Source organism: Ictidomys tridecemlineatus, chromosome 7, assembly GCF_052094955.1.
Source record: "Ictidomys tridecemlineatus isolate mIctTri1 chromosome 7, mIctTri1.hap1, whole genome shotgun sequence".
NCBI classification, from domain to species: domain Eukaryota; kingdom Metazoa; phylum Chordata; class Mammalia; order Rodentia; family Sciuridae; genus Ictidomys; species Ictidomys tridecemlineatus.
In genome coordinates, this window is record NC_135483.1 from 189,981,846 (window position 1) to 190,002,529 (window position 20,684).

At 36.1% G+C, this 20,684-nt stretch overlaps 1 protein-coding gene across 23 annotated transcripts in view; it reads right to left on the reverse strand.

The window, feature by feature from the left end:
* Positions 1 to 20,684, reverse strand: part of Trip12 (thyroid hormone receptor interactor 12) — a 150,889-nt gene that overhangs the window by 109,433 nt on the left and 20,772 nt on the right. For all 23 annotated transcript variants that reach the window (XR_013424355.1, XR_013424356.1, XR_013424357.1 and 20 more), the window contains exon 2: positions 796 to 942. Coding sequence is in view for 20 of the 23 variants with exons in the window: in XM_040267969.2 (XP_040123903.1) it covers positions 796 to 893 (98 nt within the window). In the remaining 3 variants the exon portion in view is untranslated. The remainder of the gene's footprint in view (positions 1 to 795; positions 943 to 20,684) is intronic.

The window sequence follows — 20,684 nt, forward strand, 5'->3', positions numbered from 1 at the left end:
GTTCTTTATATTTGAACTTTAAAAGTGCTTAAATAATTTACCAAACAAATTACATACATGATTATGCCTCAAATTACATCAGGCAATCCTGTAACAATTTCCTATCTACTTCAAGCCAAATATGGTCATTCCATAGTTGCCTGGATTAGAGAACTCAGCTTACAAGCAGAGTTGAGCAATTTTTACCCAGAATGATAGTCTTTAGCTCAATCAAATCCAGAAATTTATAATACAGAGAATACATCTGACTGTTTGCTCTACTTCATGTAAAACTACTCCAATTGGAGAAAAAGGAAAGAAAATAAAAAAAGATCAACACCAGATTACTAGAGATAGAAGACAGGTGCTAACAAAATCAGAATACTTCACCATTCAGACCACATTCATATGTGGTCAAAAGGTATAATGAGGATAAACCCCCAAAAGCTGGATGTCATAAGTTCTTAAGACAAATCAAACTTCTGCTCAATAAGTATTATCAATTCAAAACATGTAATAAAGATCTAAATGACGGAAAAATGTACTGTAGCATGTACTAGAGTAGAAAGAAAAGACAAACCCAACACATCATATGCTAACAACCTTAAATTAGGTTTGATATGTCAATGATGGAAAACTATTTTTTCAGCCTTCCATATTTAGGGAAGTAGTCAGACATTAGTTTTGAGTTTCAGTTGGGTGTTTCATGGAAATCAGGAAAAATTAGCCATTTTTAGGATCATTACTCAAATTTTAGTCCTTAAGAATGGTTCCTTTTATTCCCAACTCCTTTTCAAATTACCATGAAATACATACCTTCCTCCTATTGAGTCGTCTTGTGGTTGGGCCCCGGCAGTGTTCCTCTGTGAACGTCGCAGTGACCCCCCTGGATTGTTATTAGGCCGGTTGGACATTGGCACCTCTCTCTTGAAGGGACATACCCTTTCTAGACACTACCATTCACTAAAAGAAAAACAAAACAACAAAATTAGATGTACACACACAACACAGAGAAGAAACAAGGAGTACCAAAGGAGGAAATTTAACGCAAATTTGACATGATAGCATTTAGCAATGCTGCACTCTGAAGTGTAAGACACCAATGTGTTACAAAATGGTAGGGAAAAAAAAAAACTCAAAGTATGTGGTCTAGCACCCAAAATTTATCATGGAATAGCCAAGAAATTATCAATTCAATGAAAACAGAACAGGAGAATATGCCTGTTTCCACATTTCTAGTATTATACAGAGACCTGAATCTCTAGTAGAACAACAGAAATGAGCACTGCACCTAAAGTCAAAACACCTTGCCTCAAGTCCTATGACACAACAAGTATTAAAGGAGTTTGCCTTTGTAAAAATCACATCCATTAAGCCTCAGAATCCTCACCAAATAATTAAAAACAACAGTCATACCTACTTCACATTACTGATGTAACAAATGAAATAATACAAAGAAAATGATTTTTTTTTAAGTACCCTTGATTAAACCCAGGGGGGCTCCCTACCACATCCCCAGCTACATCCCGGCCCTTTTGTTGTTGGTTTGTGAGGCAGGATCTCATGAAGTTGCCAAGGCTGACCTCTAACTTGAAAAGAATCACAAACAACTTGTGATTCTTCACAAGTTAGAGGCCTCCAAAGTACCTGGATTACAGGAGTGTACCACCACATCCAGCAAAACTATTTTATCTTAGTGCAGAGGTGAAAAGAAAGCATGTGAAGTACAATAAACTGAGCAAAGGTCCCAGATATCATGGATTTCAATACCAGCTCTGCTGATCATAAACTTTGACAAATAAATCCAAGATTTCATTTGCCTCTTCTATAAAATCAGTATATTACCCATCTTACAGGATTGTCAGGAACAAGAAATGATGAATGTATTTCATATCAATTTAGCTCAAAACAGTTCTTCACCAGTATAAACTTTCTCAGTTTTTATAAGAAATGTAATTATTGTACAGATAAAATGCTGATAATTAGATTAGTTTCACTGATAAAACAAGCCAATAATTACAGTCACAAAAAGTACCCCTGTGCCAGGCACAGTGGAGCATGCCTGTAATCCTAGCAACTCAGGAGGCTGACCTTGTAGGTATGACCTTGTCTCAAAATAAAAATAACAAAAAAAGGCGGGGTGGGCATGAGGCTAAGTGGTTAAGCAACTCTGGGCTCACTCTTTGGTACAAGAAAAGTACTACTTATATAAATCCAACTTTTCACAATTTTTGAGCCTTAAGCCTCCCTTCAAATTCCAACTAGAGTTCTTTCTTTATATGTATTTACTGGGAAAGGCAGCATAACAATGACCATATACTTTATAGAAATTGGTGCCAAGAAAGAATGTGAATTAATCATAACCAAGTTTGATACTTGATTTTGTTTAAAGAGATTCTGTGAACTGTAATGCGAAAAGGTTTTCTTTTGAGTTATATGCTGACCCTATTCAGTAGAAAAAAATTGTTCTTTTACATCACACATGCCCACAACAAAGTAAATTATAATCAGAAAGTTCAAATTACTAATTTAAGAATTGTCAATTTCATTAAGAAAAAATGATAAAATGCTATGCAAATATGAAAAGAATGGGAAATGGTTGGGCATGGGATTACATGCCTGTAATCCCAGTTACTCAGAGACAAAATAAGATGATCACAAGTTTGAGGCCAGCTAGGTAAATTTGCAAGACCCTGTCAAAGAAAGAAAGAATGAGCACGAGAGAGATGTTTGAGGATGTAGCTCACTGTGGTAAAGCACATGCCTAGCATATGGGGTGCCCTGGGTTCAATCCCCAGCATGGTCAAAATAATAATAATAATAATAATAATAATAATAATAAAACAAAGGAAGAAAAACCTTAAAATTTACAGGCACTAATATGTAGAAGCTCAGCATCTTCCCACTATATTTTATGGGAAATCTTCTTTGTGTGTAAACATACATACAGGAGCATGCCTGTAATCCTAAAAATAATTTTTTAATATTGTCTACGTGTTAAAAAATTAATGGAATAGGATTTGGGGGTGTAGCTCAGTGCTCAACTAGCATGCCCTAGGCCCTGAGATAAATCTCTGACATCCACCCACCCTCCAAAAAATTAATGGAATGATTCTGATGTGGTGCACAGGCCTGTAATCCCTGCTATTGGGAGTTTGGAGGAAGGAATCCACTAAGGAAAGAAGTGATCAAGCTGAGCAGTCTGGCCAACTTCATAAGACCTGCCTCAAAACTTTTTAAAAGAGCCAGCAACCTAACTTTGGTAGAATACTTGTAGCATTCTCAAGGCACTGGATTCAATCCCCACCCAGTACCAGAAAAAAGAAGGGAGAGGAAAAAAAGGGAAGGATTCATAAGACAGGTTTTGTTAACATTGCCTTTGTGAAAGAGGGCTAGAAGTCTGGAATCTTCATTACTCCTTTTCAAACAATAATGTGGATTGCTCTAACACATTTCAAAGTGCAAAGCTCTGGAGTCAAACTGCCCAAGAATGAATCCTCACTGCAACACCAAGTTGTATAACCCTGTGCATATACACTTCTCTGTGCCTCACTCTATCAATAAAATGAGGATAAAGAATTTACCTCATAGAGTAAGGATCAAATAAGAAAATTCAAGTAAAGATCAAAGTGCCAATCTTATAGAAGGGCTCACTGCATGACAAGCATCTACACTTCTTTAAAGAATAAAAACAATACTGTGAAAAACAAAAATATGACAAATTGGTAGAAACTTAACCCCAAAAAATCACCATTAACATGGGTTAATTTCTAGGAAAATTACGTCAGAAGTGAGTTTTTGCTCTAAAAGACAATCAATAGTGTTTTAATAGGGTAAAGCAATCAGTAGGAAAGCTTTGTTAAAAATATGAATACCTGGCCCCTACATTCTTAGATTCTCATTTTGTGAGTACAAGAAATGGAAGACATAGTTAAAGTGATTTCCTGGTTGTACTATTATACTAAAAAACAACTGTACTACATTAAGAAGTAAAAGGCCAATTTTTTTTTTCAGAATTTATTCTAGAAGTTTCAGTATTTCAAACATCATCTCAATACCATTTCACCTAGACCCTGAATAGTACAGATACTGTACAGAATAGTACAAAATACTGTTTTTCTCACTCTGAAAAGCAAAGTATGCTACTATTAAACAGGGTTGGTAGTTCTCATCTGCCCACTTTCTGGTATTAAACACCTACTTTATGTCATAGGGTGGTAAGTCATTCAAATAAATATAACTTACCTATGGTCTTTAAAGAACCTTAATACCTCTTCTTGTCAACCGGCACTATTATCAGTCCACAAAACATCTGTGGACAATTCTTGAGATTTAATAGAGAAAGAATGGCAAACACAAACACATTTGGTTATCAAAGTGCTCCCTGCCTTTAAAAGTCAAAATTGATCCTTAAGGAAGGAAATCAGACTGTCAAACTTTGGAATCAGAATAAAAGATTAACATGAGAGTGGGGCGTGTAGTTCAACGGTATAGCTCTTGCCTAGAGTGCCCAGTGCCCTGGGGTCCATAAATAGTAAGGAAGTAGGGGATGCATGTTAACATATATAATCTCCCCTCTACCAGGTAAACAAAAATCATAGCTGGAAAGGCACCTCCCCTTGGAGACAGTCAGGTTCATCCCTTTCCATACAAGATTAATCCAAATGGAGTTCAAGAAATCTACTGAGGAACCAGTTCTCTGAATCTTGATACTGAGAACACTTTACCTTCCACAGATTACCATCACCTCAATTTTAATCAAAATCCACTCCTTCCTCTTTGGCTCCAGATAAAAGCCCAAAAAGTCAAAATAGTTCACCATGCAATGGTATTTTTTTCTTTATTTTTTTTAAAGTGGTACTGGGGATTGAAACTAGGGGTACTCTATCACTGAACTTTGTAATTTTTATTACAGCCCTTTGTAATTTTTAATTTGAAACATGGCCTCGCCAAATTGCCCAGGCTGGCCTGAACTTGTGACCCTTCTGTTCAGCTACCCAAATCACTGGAATTATGGGAGTGCCCCACAGCACCTGACATGTTTTCCTTCTTGCTATGGGAATATTCGGTACTGTCTTAACCAATTTGTTATGTATGCCTACTGTTATTACTTCAAGGCTGAGAGGCATCTGCAGTTCAAGGCCAGCATGAACCTTGTCTCAGAATAAGAAAAACTAATTAAAACAAACAAAGGGACTCATACAGTGCTTGCCTAGCATGGACAAGGCCCTGGGTTCAATCCCGAGTACCACAAAAAGGAAAGAAAAAAAAATACTGCTAGAAATTATGTGTTTGTTTTGGTGACCTGAAATACATAAAAAAACTCAAAAATTCCATCTTAATAGGCTACCTCATAAATAATTATTGAAACTAAAAGTTTTAAGCCCAATCTGTTAATATTCTCCCATTAAGTCATGAAATACACTACTGAAACAAACCACTCTCTTCTAACAATGAACACACCCTTCATTTCTGTGGGAATAATTAAGATTTTTCACATAAAACCTTTAATGCTAAATCCTAAAACACTGAAATAAAATAGATGACATGTACAACACTGAGTTCAAGACAAAATAACACAACACAAAGACAAAGAAGAAAACATAAAAAGACTAATGGGTAGAAATCCCAGCAGCTAGGAAGGCTGAAGCAGGAGGATCACAAGTTCAAAGCAAGCCTCAGGAAAAGCGAGGCACTAAGCAATTCAGTGAGACCTGTTTCTATCTATATAAAATACAGAATAGGGCTTGGAATGTGGCTTAGTGGTAGAGTGCCCCTGAGTTCAATCCCTGGTACCAAAAATTAATAATAATAATAAAGGTTAATGGGCACCTTAAAGGTTAAAAACAATCCTACAACTCTGCTTGCAGCCTAACTATGACAAAAATATTCGTAGCTTGAGTAAAATGGTATTATTAATTGAAAGTGAAAAATAGTTCTATAAGAAAACTTCATTTAGGAAAAACAGAATTGCATATTAAATTTTACAACAAGACTGGATAAGGTAGCACACACCTGTAATCCCAGCCACTTGGAATGCTGAAGGAGGAGGAACCCAAGCTCAAGAACAGCCAAGAAAAAATTTCAGATTACTCCAAAACAAAATATTAAGGGCTGGAGAATGGTAGAATGCCCCTGGGCTCAATCCTGGTAGTAAAAAACAAAATTTATAAATAGGGTTGGGATGTAGTTCAGTAGTATAGAGCACTTGCCTAGCATGTATAAGGTCCTCGGTTTGATTCCCAGCATTACAAAAAAAAAATATTACCACATAATCACTGTCACTGCAGTTCTTGCACCAAAGACAGTTTAATAAGAAATTATGTTTAAGTAATACTGGCACAATTTAAAAGAAAAAAAAAAAAGCTTCATAATGGTCACACCTCACTCTTGCAAAGAAAAAAAAAGGAGCATAAATTCTCTGATGATTATGCAGTGGTGGTCCTTCAAGGAAAACCTCAATCAGAAACATTTTGGAAATTGGTTTACTTCTAACTGATAAACACAAAAGAAAGCCTACTATGGCTAGTAAAATATATATATATTTTTTTTTTTTTATTTCAATCCTCCCCTTGGTGTAAAACTTTAAAAAAAAAGGAAATCCCAGTGACACAGGCTGAGGAGGCAGGGGAAATCTCAAGTTCAAGGCCAGTCTAGGCAACTTAAGACCCTGTCTCAAAAAAAAGTAAAAACGGTAGAACACCCCTGGGCTCCAGAAAGAAAGAGAAAAAGACTTGGGGGGGGGGGGGACACTTTAGGATGTGGTATGCTTCCTAGTCAAATGGCCAGAAGTATGGAAGGGATAGAGATGCTGCTTGTATTTACATAAAATTTTTATCAGAGGAATGATATCTGATGGGACTGAGGAACAAATCTCTAATTTAGTAACCCAGAACAGACTCATGAACAGACCCAAAGCCAGATAATATATTCATAAATAACATTACTACCTATCACGAATTTGACAAGCAATGCTAAAAACTGAAGGAAAACTGTACCTATTTTACAATAAATATAAAATAAATAAAATGCTTGTGTATCCTATGCATTATATGCAATGTTTCCACTTTTTAAATTGACATTTAAAACCAATCTTATTTTTCTAATGTGTCCCCACTAATGTCTTATTCATGGGTCTTCCAGAGACTGGGTTTGGATTTAGAATATGAACTTGGAGCTAAATAACAATAGTAATAAATATAATTTGCATAATGTTTAACCGATTTGTTTATTGTAGGAGTAAATTTAAATCTGCCAATGAACCCTAGAAACCATTGCTTCATTCCTATTTTTCAAATAAGGAAACTGAAGTGTTACAAAATTAGAAGCCTGCATGAAACAAGTAATGGCATTTGGACCCTCCAACAAAAAAGGAATAAATGACATCTGGTACTGCAAGTCTGAACAACTACCCACACTAGACAAAGAAGGAAATGACTATGTCCTATACAGTATGGTAAGTTACATACACAAAGGCAGCATAAATTAAACAACTTTACAATAAGATGGAACAGAAAAATCACCTTTGCTTATGACAGAAATCATTCTTTCTTAAGTGAGAATGCCAAGGACTTCAAGTAAGCCTGTCTTTAACATAGGAATGAAAAAGACTGAGGGGCCGGGGTTGTGGCTCAGTGGTAGAGCTCTTGCCTAGCATACCTGAGGCACTGGGTTCAATCCCCGGCATCACATAAAAAAATAAACAAATAAAATAAAGGTATTGTGTCCATCTACAACTGAAAAAAAATATTTAAAAATATTTTTTTAAAAAAAAAAAAGATTGAGAGGTATTGAGATATAAGGGCAAATAAGACAATTCTGGCTCACCAGAAACTAGCTTACTGCTCTATATCTCCCTACTGGGCTCATTTCCTGGCTATGCTAATTAATAACCCAATAAGATCTACAAATGTGTTACCTTCATCTAAGTTTGTTTCTCCAATAAATTGCCAATTATTAACATGATGGCTGTCATCTTTTTCCTTCTGTATAGTGATGAGGATAGAACCTAGGACCCTTATACATACCTATACCCTATACATAAGCATGCATTCTACCAGTTATCTACATCCCCTAACCCAATGGGTGGGTATCTATTAAATACAATTCAATAACTGAAATTTCAAAGAAAAGGTAAGTAGACAATAGGTCCACCATCACGAATAAAAAAGGAACTAGAGAAGGAAAACGGCCAAAAATATCTACCAAACCATTTGAGAGGGGTGGAATAGTTACTCAGTGGTAGACCACTTGCCTTGCGTGTATGAGGCACTGTATTCAATCCTCACCACCACATAAATATAAAGATATTGTATCCATCTACAACTAAAAATATATATATATATTTTAAAAAAGTTAAACATTTGAGAGAGTATATTATTTCACTTTGATTTAGGAAAGAGGCAATACAAAATTTGCAGCTTTGTATTATATATTCAAAAGTCAAATTCTTAAGTAAGAAAGGGGCTACCCTCGAATTTACAATGCTGGAGCCACTGGGATTTTAATCCTATACCATCATGCCTCCCAGTCTTTTTTCTTTTCTCTTTTTTTTTGAAACTGGGTCTTGCTAAATTGCCCAGACTGTCCTTGAACTTGCAATCTGCCCATCTCAGCCTCTCCCAAGTATTTGGGAATATGGGCATGTACCACTATGCCTCGTTTGCCTTGCTTTTTTCATATATGGTTAACAGGTATGAGAACAAGGGACCAAAGGTCTACTCTGAGAATACTATAAAATGATCAACCACTCCTCATTAACAATGCCCAACTATTTCTAAAATATAGAGCAAGTCATTTTGTCATATAAATCCTCTCAGGTCATATAGCTTGCATAATCATTAAAACACTAAATGCACTTAATATTTCCTTCTTTTTAGGATCTCATAGACTAGACCAGAATCAGCAACTTTTAGCCTACATGGCAAGAAAAAAGAAAAAAAAAAGGCTCTCATATCTGGCTTGAACAGGTCTGCAGTCCTGCTTGGCTACCATAATTAGCCAGTCAGTGAGGGTAGTAGGTCAGCTTATCACTATAACATTTTTAGTACATCCTCTTAAAGATGTTTCTTACATCTACCCAGTAATCAAGATACAAAAGGGAAAAGGGTATTAAGACTACAAAGTGTCTCAAATCCAATTCACTTCCACATTTTATTCAAGTCTAACTTAGCATTTATTTCCACTTAAATGGAATACTTTTAAAATTCTTCTTTATAAAGACTTAGTAACACACTTATTAAGCACAGTGATCATGTGAGCTACTGAGGGAAAGGAGAGAGAATGACAAATACCTTCTCCCCCATGGGGGCAAATTGATAGTGATTCTTACCCAGGAACTATTACTGAAAGTCAAACACCAAATACCTTGTAGATTACAGCAAGGTGATCCCTACGAACAAAAACAATTTTATGTTTGGCAAATGACCTTTAGAGTATAAAGGCACAAAATAAGGCAATACTTTTGGAGTACTCAACACATGTTCTTATCACAATTGTGAACATCATAATAATGAGATGAATGAGGTTTATGTACTTAACATAGCTTATACAAAACAGTCTATACTTGCTTTGCAACAATACTTCAATATTGATAAAGACTGGTCCAAACAATGAATATGTAGCCTATCACCAAGTGTTGTTTTTCAGAATCAGAATATATTTTTCTCATATCAGCTATGTGTGAGGACAGTTTTATGCCATTGTTTTGGTATAATTATATATCAGCATCTATTCCTTGTGGTCATTCTTATGAGACTCTCTTATACCTCTAAATTTTAAATGTCAAAAATCATACTTAATGTACAGCAATTTCAATTTTAAGAATTTTCTAGGACTCTAACCTAAAATAGTGTTTGCTTGAGTATTCAAGAATTATGTAATCATAACACTGTGATATGTCATATGTCACATGATCCAAATATTTTCAGAAAAGGAATACATTGTATCAATTCTACAAAATAATGAGAGGAATTTAAAGAGGTAGAGCCATAGATACTGAACTGTTCTCTAACTGCTAAACACTGCTAATTCCTTCAAGAAATATTTGAAGGCTTATATAACTGGTGTCAATAATCTACAACACTAGAGTTCATACAAAATTGGGAAGACAAATAACCAAACTACTGGCACACCGTGGTAAATGCCATGAAGGATGAAACAGGGAAAAGGCAGAGAATATTGGGAAAGAGGAAGGAAAAGCTACTCTGGGTTTAGGCTCTCTGAAAGGATTTTTTATTTTTGTATGTTTAAAATATTCTATGTACGAGCTGGGGATGTGGCTCAAGCGGTAGCGCGCTTGCCTGGCATGCGTGCGGCCCAGGTTCGATCCTCAGCACCACATACAAACAAGCATGTCGGGTCCGCCGAAAACTAAAAAATAAATATTAAAAAACATTTTCTCTCTCTCTCTCTCCCCCCAACCTCTATCTTTAAAAAAAATTAAATATTCTATGTAAAAATCTTTTAAAAATAATAAGCGCTATGGGCTAGGGTTGTGATTCAGAGGTAGAGTGTTCGCCTAGCACACATGAGGCACTGGGTTTGATACTCAGCATCACATAAAAATAAAGGTATTGGGCTGGGGTTGTGGCTCAGCCATAGAGTGCTCGCCTAGCACGGGCGAGACCCTGGGTTCGATCCTTAGCACCACATAAAAATAAAAAAATAAAGGTATGTGTACAACTAAAAAATATTTTTAAAAAATAAAAATAAAGGTATTGTATCCTCCTACAACTAAAAAATAAATGTTAAAAAATAATAAGCACTAAAAGTAAGTTGTTACTATCTTTAGAAAGGGAAAGAAACTTGATTTTGTTTTCAAAGAGACATTCATAAACCACTTATATTAAAAAATTCCAGGGCTGGGGATGTGGCTCAAGGGGCTGCGGATTTGGCTCAAGCGGTAGCGCGCTCGCCTGGCATGCATGCGACCCGGGTTCCATCCTCAGCACCACATACAAAGATGTTGTGTCCGCCGAAAACTAAAAAATAAATATTAAAAATTCTCTCTTAAAAAAAAATTCCAAAAAATAAATAAGAAAAGCTAAGCTTGATTCAGAACAAATCATCCTTGACCTAAATGTGTCAACCTACATTTCATTAATTCATCCTTTAAATCCATGTCTCCCACTTCTAACACCCTGAGAGATTATCAAAGAAAACATGACTCTCAAGAGTTGAAGACACATTAAAAATATATATATATTCTATCTTTTCTATCCATTTGAAAAGTCAGCAAGAGTTAACAGTGTATATCTTCCCCTGGGTCTCTTTTCAGAGACCCAAATGTTTTCCACAGAGAGAAAGCATCTCCACTTATACTTCAGACATTTTCTAACTCCTCTAAGTACTAATCAGCAGTATTTTAAATACACTGAATTGAACCCAGTAGTGTTTAACCACTGAGCAATATCCCCTAATCCTTTTTAAAACTTTTTTAAAAATTTTGAGGCAGGATCTCAGAAGATGCTTAGGGCCTTCTTAAGTTGCTGAGGCTAGTTTTGAACTTGCAATCTTCCTGCCTCAGCCTCCCAAGTCTCTGGGATTACAGCCTGACATCTTTTTCATAAACTGGATCTTTTTCTTATATATATACAGAAGTATATCCATATGGAAATAATGATGAGCTACAAAGATCTCCAAGACACAAAAGTGGGTAACAACCAGTGGTTACCAAGCTTCCTAACCTTGAAATTTTCTCAGCTGAATACAGTGGTTAAATTCAAAAATCTAAAAGCCATGTTCAGGGGATAGCACAGTAGGAGAGCCATATGTGAGGGACAGCACAAGTGAAGAGAGAAAAACATGTCCATGTTCACATCAACAAGACTACAGCTTTCATTCTTCAAATAGGCAGAAATAAGCCAGGCATGGTGACACACACCTGTAACCCCAGCAGCTCTGAAGGTTGAGGCAGGAGGATTCTTCAAATAAGAAATAAGCCAGGTGCAGTAGCACACACCTGTAACCCAAGCAGCTTAGAAGAATGAGGCAAGAGGATCAAGAGTTCAAAGCCAGCTTCAGGAAAAGTGAGGCACTACACAACTCAGTGAAACCCTGTCTCTAAAATAAAATACAAAATACAGCTGGGATGTGGCTCACAAAAAGGGCAGAAACAAATTGAACAAATATTGTAAAACAGGGCTGGTTATATAAATCCAATTCCCTTCCTAACCTTTTCACTTTAATTCTTTTACTTCTTGTTATCTTCCCCACTAATAGTTTATTATAAAATATTTTTAATAGCTGAGGGTTCAGCATTACAACCCTATCGCCTACCTCCTGCAATTAATTTGGGGGAGGGGAGGCCATGGGCAGAAAAGATGGTGGAATGAGATGGACACTATTCCCCTAGGTACATGTATGACTGCACATACGGTGCTACACCTACATCTTGTACAACCAGAGAAATGATAAATTGTGCTGCAATTGTATACAATGAATCAAACTGTATTCTGCTGTCATATAAACCTAATTAAAGCAAATTTAAAAAAAAAAAAAAACTTATGGAGCCAGGCACAGTAGAATAGGCCTGAGGCAGGAGGATCTTAAAGTTACAAGCCAGTCTTGGCAACTTAATGAGACCCTGTCTCCAAAAAAAAAAAAAAAAGGTACAGCACCCCTGGATTTAATCCCGGGGGAGGGAAAAAAAAGTTTTACATGTACTTTACCCATGTCTACTCATCTATGACACCTGTTCATCCACTCATCCAATTTCTGGATATATTTCAAAGTAAACTGCAGACACTGTTACACTTTGTGTGCACCATAAAATAAGTGTTCAATTGTAACTTCATATTTTCAGTTAAATTTAAATTCCATCAACTGCACAAATCTTAAGTGTAAAACTCAATGAGTTGCGACAAACAAAAATCAAGACTTTGATTGTGCAGTTGTACATGCCTATGATCCCATCTACTTGGGAGCCTAAGGCAGATGGATCCCAAGTTCTAGGCCAAATGGTGCGATTTAGCAAGATCCCGTCTCAAAATTTTTTTTAAAAAAAGAGATGTGGGTGTGAAGTCTTGGCCTTGGGTTCTATACCTACTACCAAATAACAAAAAAAGGGATAGTTTACCACCCAGTTTCCTCATGCTCTTCCGGGATAAATCTCTGCACCTTCCTTTCCAATTCTGAAATCATAGTTCTGATTTTTATCTTATATAGTTTTGTCTACTCCAGACTTTATACAAGTAGAACTGTGTATCCTCTCATGTACCCTCTCATGTACATATTTTGTATGTAATTGTTTATCATCTTTTATTCCTTTGCAATGGTTACATGACTCTCCCACATCCCACAAAATAGCCACTTACATAGATTTCAGCTTGTTTCAGCATAATATCTTGATACTTACCCATGTGGCTGTCTATCATTATTTATACCTTCTAGTGCTGAAAAGTTTTCCACTGTATGGATATATCACATTTTTGTTTATCCTTTCATTCTTCTGTCAATGCATATGTGAACTTAAGTTTTTTTTGTTTTTTGTGGTACTGGGCACAAGGGGTGCTCTACTCCTGAGCTACACCCCCAACCCTTTTTGAAATAAAGTCTCATTAAATTGCCCAGGCTGGCCTCAAACAGAAATCCTACTGCCTCAGCCTCCCAAGTAGCTGGGATTACAACTATGAGCCAACAACTATTGCTAAATTTGAGTCATTAAAACTGCTACAAACATTCCTCTATATTTCTTTCAATAGGTATATGCTTTTAAATTCTCTTAAGTAAATACTAAGAATAGAAACACTAAATTATAAGGATTATAAACTTTTTAAAAACTACCAGGGCTGGGGGGCTGGAGTTGTGGCTCAGTGGTAGAGCACTTTCCTGGCATGTTTGAGGCCCTGGGTTGGATCCTCAATACCTAAATAAATAAATAAAAGATCCATTGATGGGCTGGGGATATAGCTCAGCTGGTAGAGTGCTTGCCTTGCATGCACAAGGCCCTGGGTTTGATCCCCATCAACACACACACACAAAAAAACACCCTGACAACTAAAATCATATATCTTCTTTAAAAGCAGCTATTTTATAGACATTAGTATTAGACTTATTAGTATAATTTTTTTTTATTTACTCCATATACTCAACAATAGTTGGTGGTATCAGTACTATGAACTTTAAATATTCTGATGTGCTTGTAGGAGTATTAGTTTATTGTTCTAAGACATACTTTCCTAGTGATAATGAATACTTTTGTTTGAAGCACTCCCCATTCTACTTTCCATACCCACAATACTCAAGAACCCAAATTCAAACTTAAAGGCAAAAAATCTATGGGCCACACTTTCAGGGTTTAAGATGACCTAAAGAATTCATGACTCCCATACCTCCCATCTGCTAGCAGATTGCCTTTTGCTAAACAATAAAAGGAACAGAGAGACAGACATTAGGAGAAAAAAGAAAAAAAGAAAAGCTATTCATGAGAATTTGTACATGCCTGGTCAAGATCTGCAGACATTTTGAAATCAGATGAATGATCTAACATCACGCCAAGTAATTTAAATCTTGCTGATTTGTCGCAGAATTATTTGAAATACTATTAAAATTTAATTATTTTTAAAACACAGGATAGGATTGCAATGTTTCCAACAAATTCCCATTAGTCTAAGGACCACAATGGATATCAATGTCTTGGGTAAGACAACTAAATATTGACACAGAAGTAGGTAAACTTTTCCTGGCGAAATGTTTATTCCAGGTCTCTGGGAAATTCTACAAATAATAAATCATCTAGAGACAATGAACAGAATATGGACAACACACAAGTCAACAAAGCAAACCTGCAAAAACAAAACAAAATTTCAAAGACTTCAGATATCAGAATAATCAGATCTTAAAACAAGCTGTGCACAATGATGTAAACCTATAATCCAAGGAACTTGCATGGCTGAGGCAGGAAGATCACCAAATTCAAACAGGGGGCAACTAAATGAAACTGTCTCAAAATAAAATGTATAATGGGCTGGAGTCAGGCATGGTGGTGACTGGGTGCAAATCCCAATGATTCTGGAGGCTGAGGCAGGAGGCTCGTAAATTCAAAGTCAGGCTGGAAATATGGCTCAGTTTGGTAGAGTGCTTGCCTCAAATGCACAAAGCTCTGAGTTCAATCCCCAGCACCACAAAAAAAAATAAGTTCAAAGTCAACCTCAGCAACTCAATGAGACCCTATTTCAAAATAAAAAATAAAAAGGGCTGAGGATGTAGCTTGGGGATACAATGCTTGCCTAACCTTACTTAACGAGCATACCTATGGCCCTAGGTCCAATCATCAGTACCACAGACATACAGTACCACAGACATAAGAATATAAAGGACAAATCTGAAATCCCAAAAGAAATAGAAAAATCATTAAAAGTTACATTGAGGGCTGGGGATGTGGCTCAAGCGGTAGCCCGCTCGCCCGGCATGCGTGCGGCCTGGGTTCGATCCTCAGAACCACATACCAACAAAGATGTCGTGTCCGCCGAGAACTAAAAAATAAATATTAAAAATGTGCTCTCTCTCTCTCTTTCTCTCTCTCTCTCTCTCCCCCTTCTCTCACTCTCTCTTAAAAAAAAAAAAAAAAAGTTACATTGAATTGAAAAAGAACCAAACAGAACTTCTAATATGATAAATAAAGCTCAGGGCTGGAGGTATAGCTCAGTGGTAGAGTACTTACATGAAGTGATGGGTTCAATCCACAATTCCACACAATTAAATAAATAAATTTTAAAAAACTGACCTTAGTAGGCAGCTAGATTTTGGGTAAAATACAACACAAAAACAGAATTAACTAATATCAGAAAAGTGAGAACATGGCAAAGGCATATCTAAATATTATACAGTAGCTGAGATACAAATTCAGATTTGAATGGTCCAAATGAACCCAAACAGGATAAATAAAAGACGTTTATAATTAGAAACATCATAACACAAACACAAAACACCCAAAACAGAAAAGAATATTAAGGTGGGTGGGGGTCACTATTTTTTGACACATGGCTGATTTCTCAAAAGCAGTGAAGAAAACCGGAAGACAAAAGTGATTTCTAATTTTGTTCAGCATGGTAAAACACGTGTCAATAGGAGCTGGGGTGGTGGCTCAGCGGTAGAGCACTTGCCTAGCATGTGCAAGGCCCTGGGTTCGATCCTTGGCACCACATAAAAATAAACAAACAAGGGCTGGGGATGTGGCTCAAGTGGTAGCGTGCTTGCCAGCCATGTATGAGGCACTGGGTTCGATCCTCCGCACCACATAAAGATAAATAAGTGAAATAAAGATATTGTATTCAACTACAACTAAAAAATAAATATTAAAAAAAATAAACAAAATAGGGGGCTGGGGATGTGGCTCAAGCGGTAGCGCGCTCCCCTAGCATGCGTGCGGCCCGGGTTCGATCCTCAGCAGCACCACATACCAACAAAGATGTTGTGTCCGCCAAGAACTAAGAAAAAATAAATAAATGTTAAAATTCTCTCTCTCTCTCTCTCTGTCCCCCCCTCTCTCTCTCTCTCTCTCTTTAAAAAAAAAAATAAATAAAGGTATTGTGTCCAACTATAAATAAACACACAAATAAGTGTTTTTAAAAAAAAGATATATAAAGAATACTATACCAGGTAAAATTACCTTTTATGAACAAGTCTCTGGCAGATTAAAATTAGTGACTTTTCCACCAGAAGAAAAGGGACCTGGATAGTTGAGATAGGACAAAAAAATAAAGTAGCAAATATAAATACAAATGAACATTAACACTATAGAAGAATATCTAGCAGAGGATTTTTTTAACCGGTAAAAGTAAAATGATAACAATATCTTAAACTCAAGAAGAAGTTGGTAGGCTAAGTATATTTTCTATTAGCAGGGAAGGTACATTAATTATTTTGTTAGACGTAATATTTTAATTTCTTTTCTCCCTACAGGGCTAGAGATTGAACTCAAGGCCTTGCAGACACTAGGCAAGAACTCTACAATAAGCTCCACTTAGTCCCAGCCCTGCTTAATTTCTAAAACAGGTCCAAAAAGACTACAATCATGCCCTTATTAAAAAGATCAATTAAGGTATGGTCACACATGCCTCTAATTCCAGCAATTTGGAAGGCTGAGGCAGGAGGATAGCAAGTTTGAGGCCAGTCTCAGCAACATAGCCAGGCACAAAGCAATTTAATGAGACCCTGTCTCAAAATTAGAAAAAAAAAAAAAAAAATTTCTTTTTTTAAAAGGGTAGGGGAGGTGATAAAATGGATACCCTCATAATGATAAAAATATTTAATTCAGCAAGATAGCAAACTTTTTGTGTGTAGTACTGGAGACTGAACCTGGGGTATTCTATCATTGGACTACATTCTTAGTCTTGACTTCCTTTTTTTTTTTTTTCTTTCTTTCCTTAATTTTGAGATTGGATCTAAGTCACTGAGGGTGGCCTCAAACTTGTGATCATCCTGCCTCAGCTGTCCAAGTTGCTGGGATTATAGGCATGCACCACCACACCCAGAAAGGAAAACAGCAACTTTTAATTTACAAATAATTTTATATACAAGGCTGCAAATGTTTTTCTTTTAAAGATATACAAATCCAGGGTGGATTTTCAAACACTTCTCTTCATGACTAGTATTACAAGAGATTAAATAACTAATATAACAAGAGATTAAAAAGTAAAGGACACTGATAATTCTCTGTAGTTTTATGAATTCCACCTGCCTTAAAATTCTAAATGTTTGGGCTGGGGATGTGGCTCAAGCGGTAGCGCGCTCACCAGGCACGGGTTCGATCCTCAGCACCACATACAAAACAAAGATGTTGTACCCGCCGATATCTAAAAAATAAATATTAAAATTCTCTCTCTCTCTCTTTAAAAAAAAAAAATTCAATGTTTCTGCATATTACCACTCTAAAGAGCTCCATTCAAGCTGGGCATGGTGGTGCATACCTGTAATCTCAGTGACTTCTGCCTCAGCAATTTAAGGAGGCCCTAAGCAACTTAGCAAGACCCTGTCTCAAAATAAAACATAAGGGGTTGGGGACATAGCTCAGGGGTAAAGCACTTCTGGGTTCAATCCCTGGTACAAAACAAAAAAAAAAAAAAAAAAAGGAGCTTCATCAAAATTTTCAAACTTCAACATTTCATTAGATGCTACTTCAAGTAGATACTTTTATTCCCATGTTTCATCCGCCTCTATCTACTACTCACTGAATACTCAAAATAGTCATATTAGAAAGTAGTCTTCAGAGAGAGAGGAAGCAGATACAGAGACAAATAGGTATCTGAATTTCTGATTCTAGTTAATTGTTCCCAAAGCTTAGCTACCAGATTCCATTCTTAAATTTTCACTAGACATAATCAATCTCAAGTAATAATTCTAGCTAATCCAGTGTCCAATTAATGTTTGAACTTTATATTAAAGTTCTTTTTTTTCACTCCCAAGTGAGATGGATAATATTGTAAATCAAACTCATTTATGGTCTCAGTATTTCCCCAACAAAGACAAAACTCTTAAGTCAGTGTACAAAGATTTCTGATGTCACTCTTTTTAACCTTAGCAACATCAGAAATATACTAATTTAATAGAAGAAAAGCTCAAAGGCAACTCAACTAAACTGAAGTATCTAAGCTTAAATTAATTTTCTTACAAACTTACCTTTAATGGAATAAACTCAAATGCAGTTTATAACCTTCCATTATCAGAATGCTATATCTAGTCATTTATTCAAAATAATCAACATTTTTAGGTTATAACACATAAAAGTATCTGAAAATAATATTCATGCCTAAAAGCACTGCCCAATATTAATGTTAATAAATCAGTATCATAAAACATTAGTTTAGTATCCTTTGTTCCCATTGTTTTTAAAATAAAAATATTAGGAAACCAGTAAAGTCACGTTTGATGGTGCAACACCTGCAGAACCCCCAACTCTAAAGGCTGAGTAGGAAGAAGCTTGAGTCTAGGAATTAGAAAAAACAACCTGGGAAAGATATTAAGAACTTGTTGCCAAAAAGACAAAAACCCGTAAAGCAGAAAATAAAGAACTAAACACCCACCACAGCCATGAAATGTCTATGTCAATCATTTCTCACCTCCAAAGAAAAGAAAACCAGCTATAACATACTGGAAGGAGTGATTGAAAAGACTTATTATCACACTTTCAAAAATTTAAAATATTAGACAATGACGTTTCTCTGGAGTAGGCAGTTTGGGGTCACAAAAAAAAAAAAGGACTAGACGGTGTGTGTATAGCTTAGCGGTACAGCACTTGCCTAGCTTATGAGAGGCCTTGGGTTCAATCCCCTGCACTACACACACACACACACACACACACACACACACACACACACACACACACACACACACAGAATGAGTTGAAAGAGAGCCTTTGGTAGAAGTCATGCAAGGTTTAAAAGAACTTTGGAAACCTCAGACCAATGAAAAACCAAACAAATAACCAGAATAAAAGGTGACGGAGTACGGAACTACCCTAAGTACTACTACAAAAGAGCACACAAGTCCTGGTGGAGAAACTACATCTCTCAGGGGAGGAAATATATAGACTATTATAGATAAAAGTGGTATTTCCCCAGGAGTGAAGGGTGATGGTCTGAAATAACTGTTTAAGGGGTGTTCCAGACAGAAACAAATTTAGAAAGGTCATGAATAAACGTACAGGAAATAACTCGGAATGGGACTCAGAAGAAAGCCTGAAACCTCAACAACTCTAAATAAAAAATTCACACGCTTTTTTTTTTTTTTTTTTTGCACAGGTGATTGAATGGAGGGGCGCTCTACTACTGAGCCATATCCCCAACCTTTTTATTTTGAGACAGTCTTGCTAAATTGAGTAGGCTGATCTCAAACTTGCAATCCTCTAGCCTAAGCCTCCCAAAATGCTGAGATTATAGTCATGAGCCAATCCCAGTCACACATACACTATTCAAAAGAAATTACATACCAAATATATAAAGTGTTAATAGGACCTTTAAAACAAAACATTCCTTATAAACCTGGAAATAAGAAAGATATAAGACCTTAGAAGTCAACTGAGGGAGTACCTCAGTGGCACAGGGAGAGCTTAGTATGCCAAGACCCTGGGTTCAATTCTTAGCAGCAAAAATTAAAGAATCAATCACATAACTTTTAATCTCTTAGTTGAGGCTTCTACATTCTTGGAATATTAAAAAAAAAGAATGGTAAATTGTTCCCTGAGCAACCAAGTTTGATTCTGAAGTGAATTTGGCATCTTCCATCAAGAGTATCCTATACAACCCTCTTAAAATGACAATGTTATAGCCAACAAATAAGCACATTTTCTAGTTAGCAGGATGTTTAAATTCAAATAATAGTTTAAGTAGAAACAGTAAACTGAAATTGCCAAAAGAAAAAGAACCAGTTTGTCCCAATTGTAGTAAGTACCAAACTACAGATTTTAATTAGCAAGATTTTAACTAAGAAAATAGTACATCACAACAACTGAAACCTTTACCTGTACAAGTCAAAAGAAATGGGTGTAGGATTTCTTTTTTGTAGAGATAAAAATAAAGAAATTTGCTAGGGATGACATGAGTGCATAACTCTGTAGCTTCATTAGAAACACCATACTTTCAAATGAATAAATTACATATCACATGATCTAAATCTCAATGAAGCTGTTTTTAAAAATATTTCATTCTGAAAATGTTCCCTGCCTTCAAAAGTACTGCATAAAGGAAAATCTTTTTTTTTTTTTA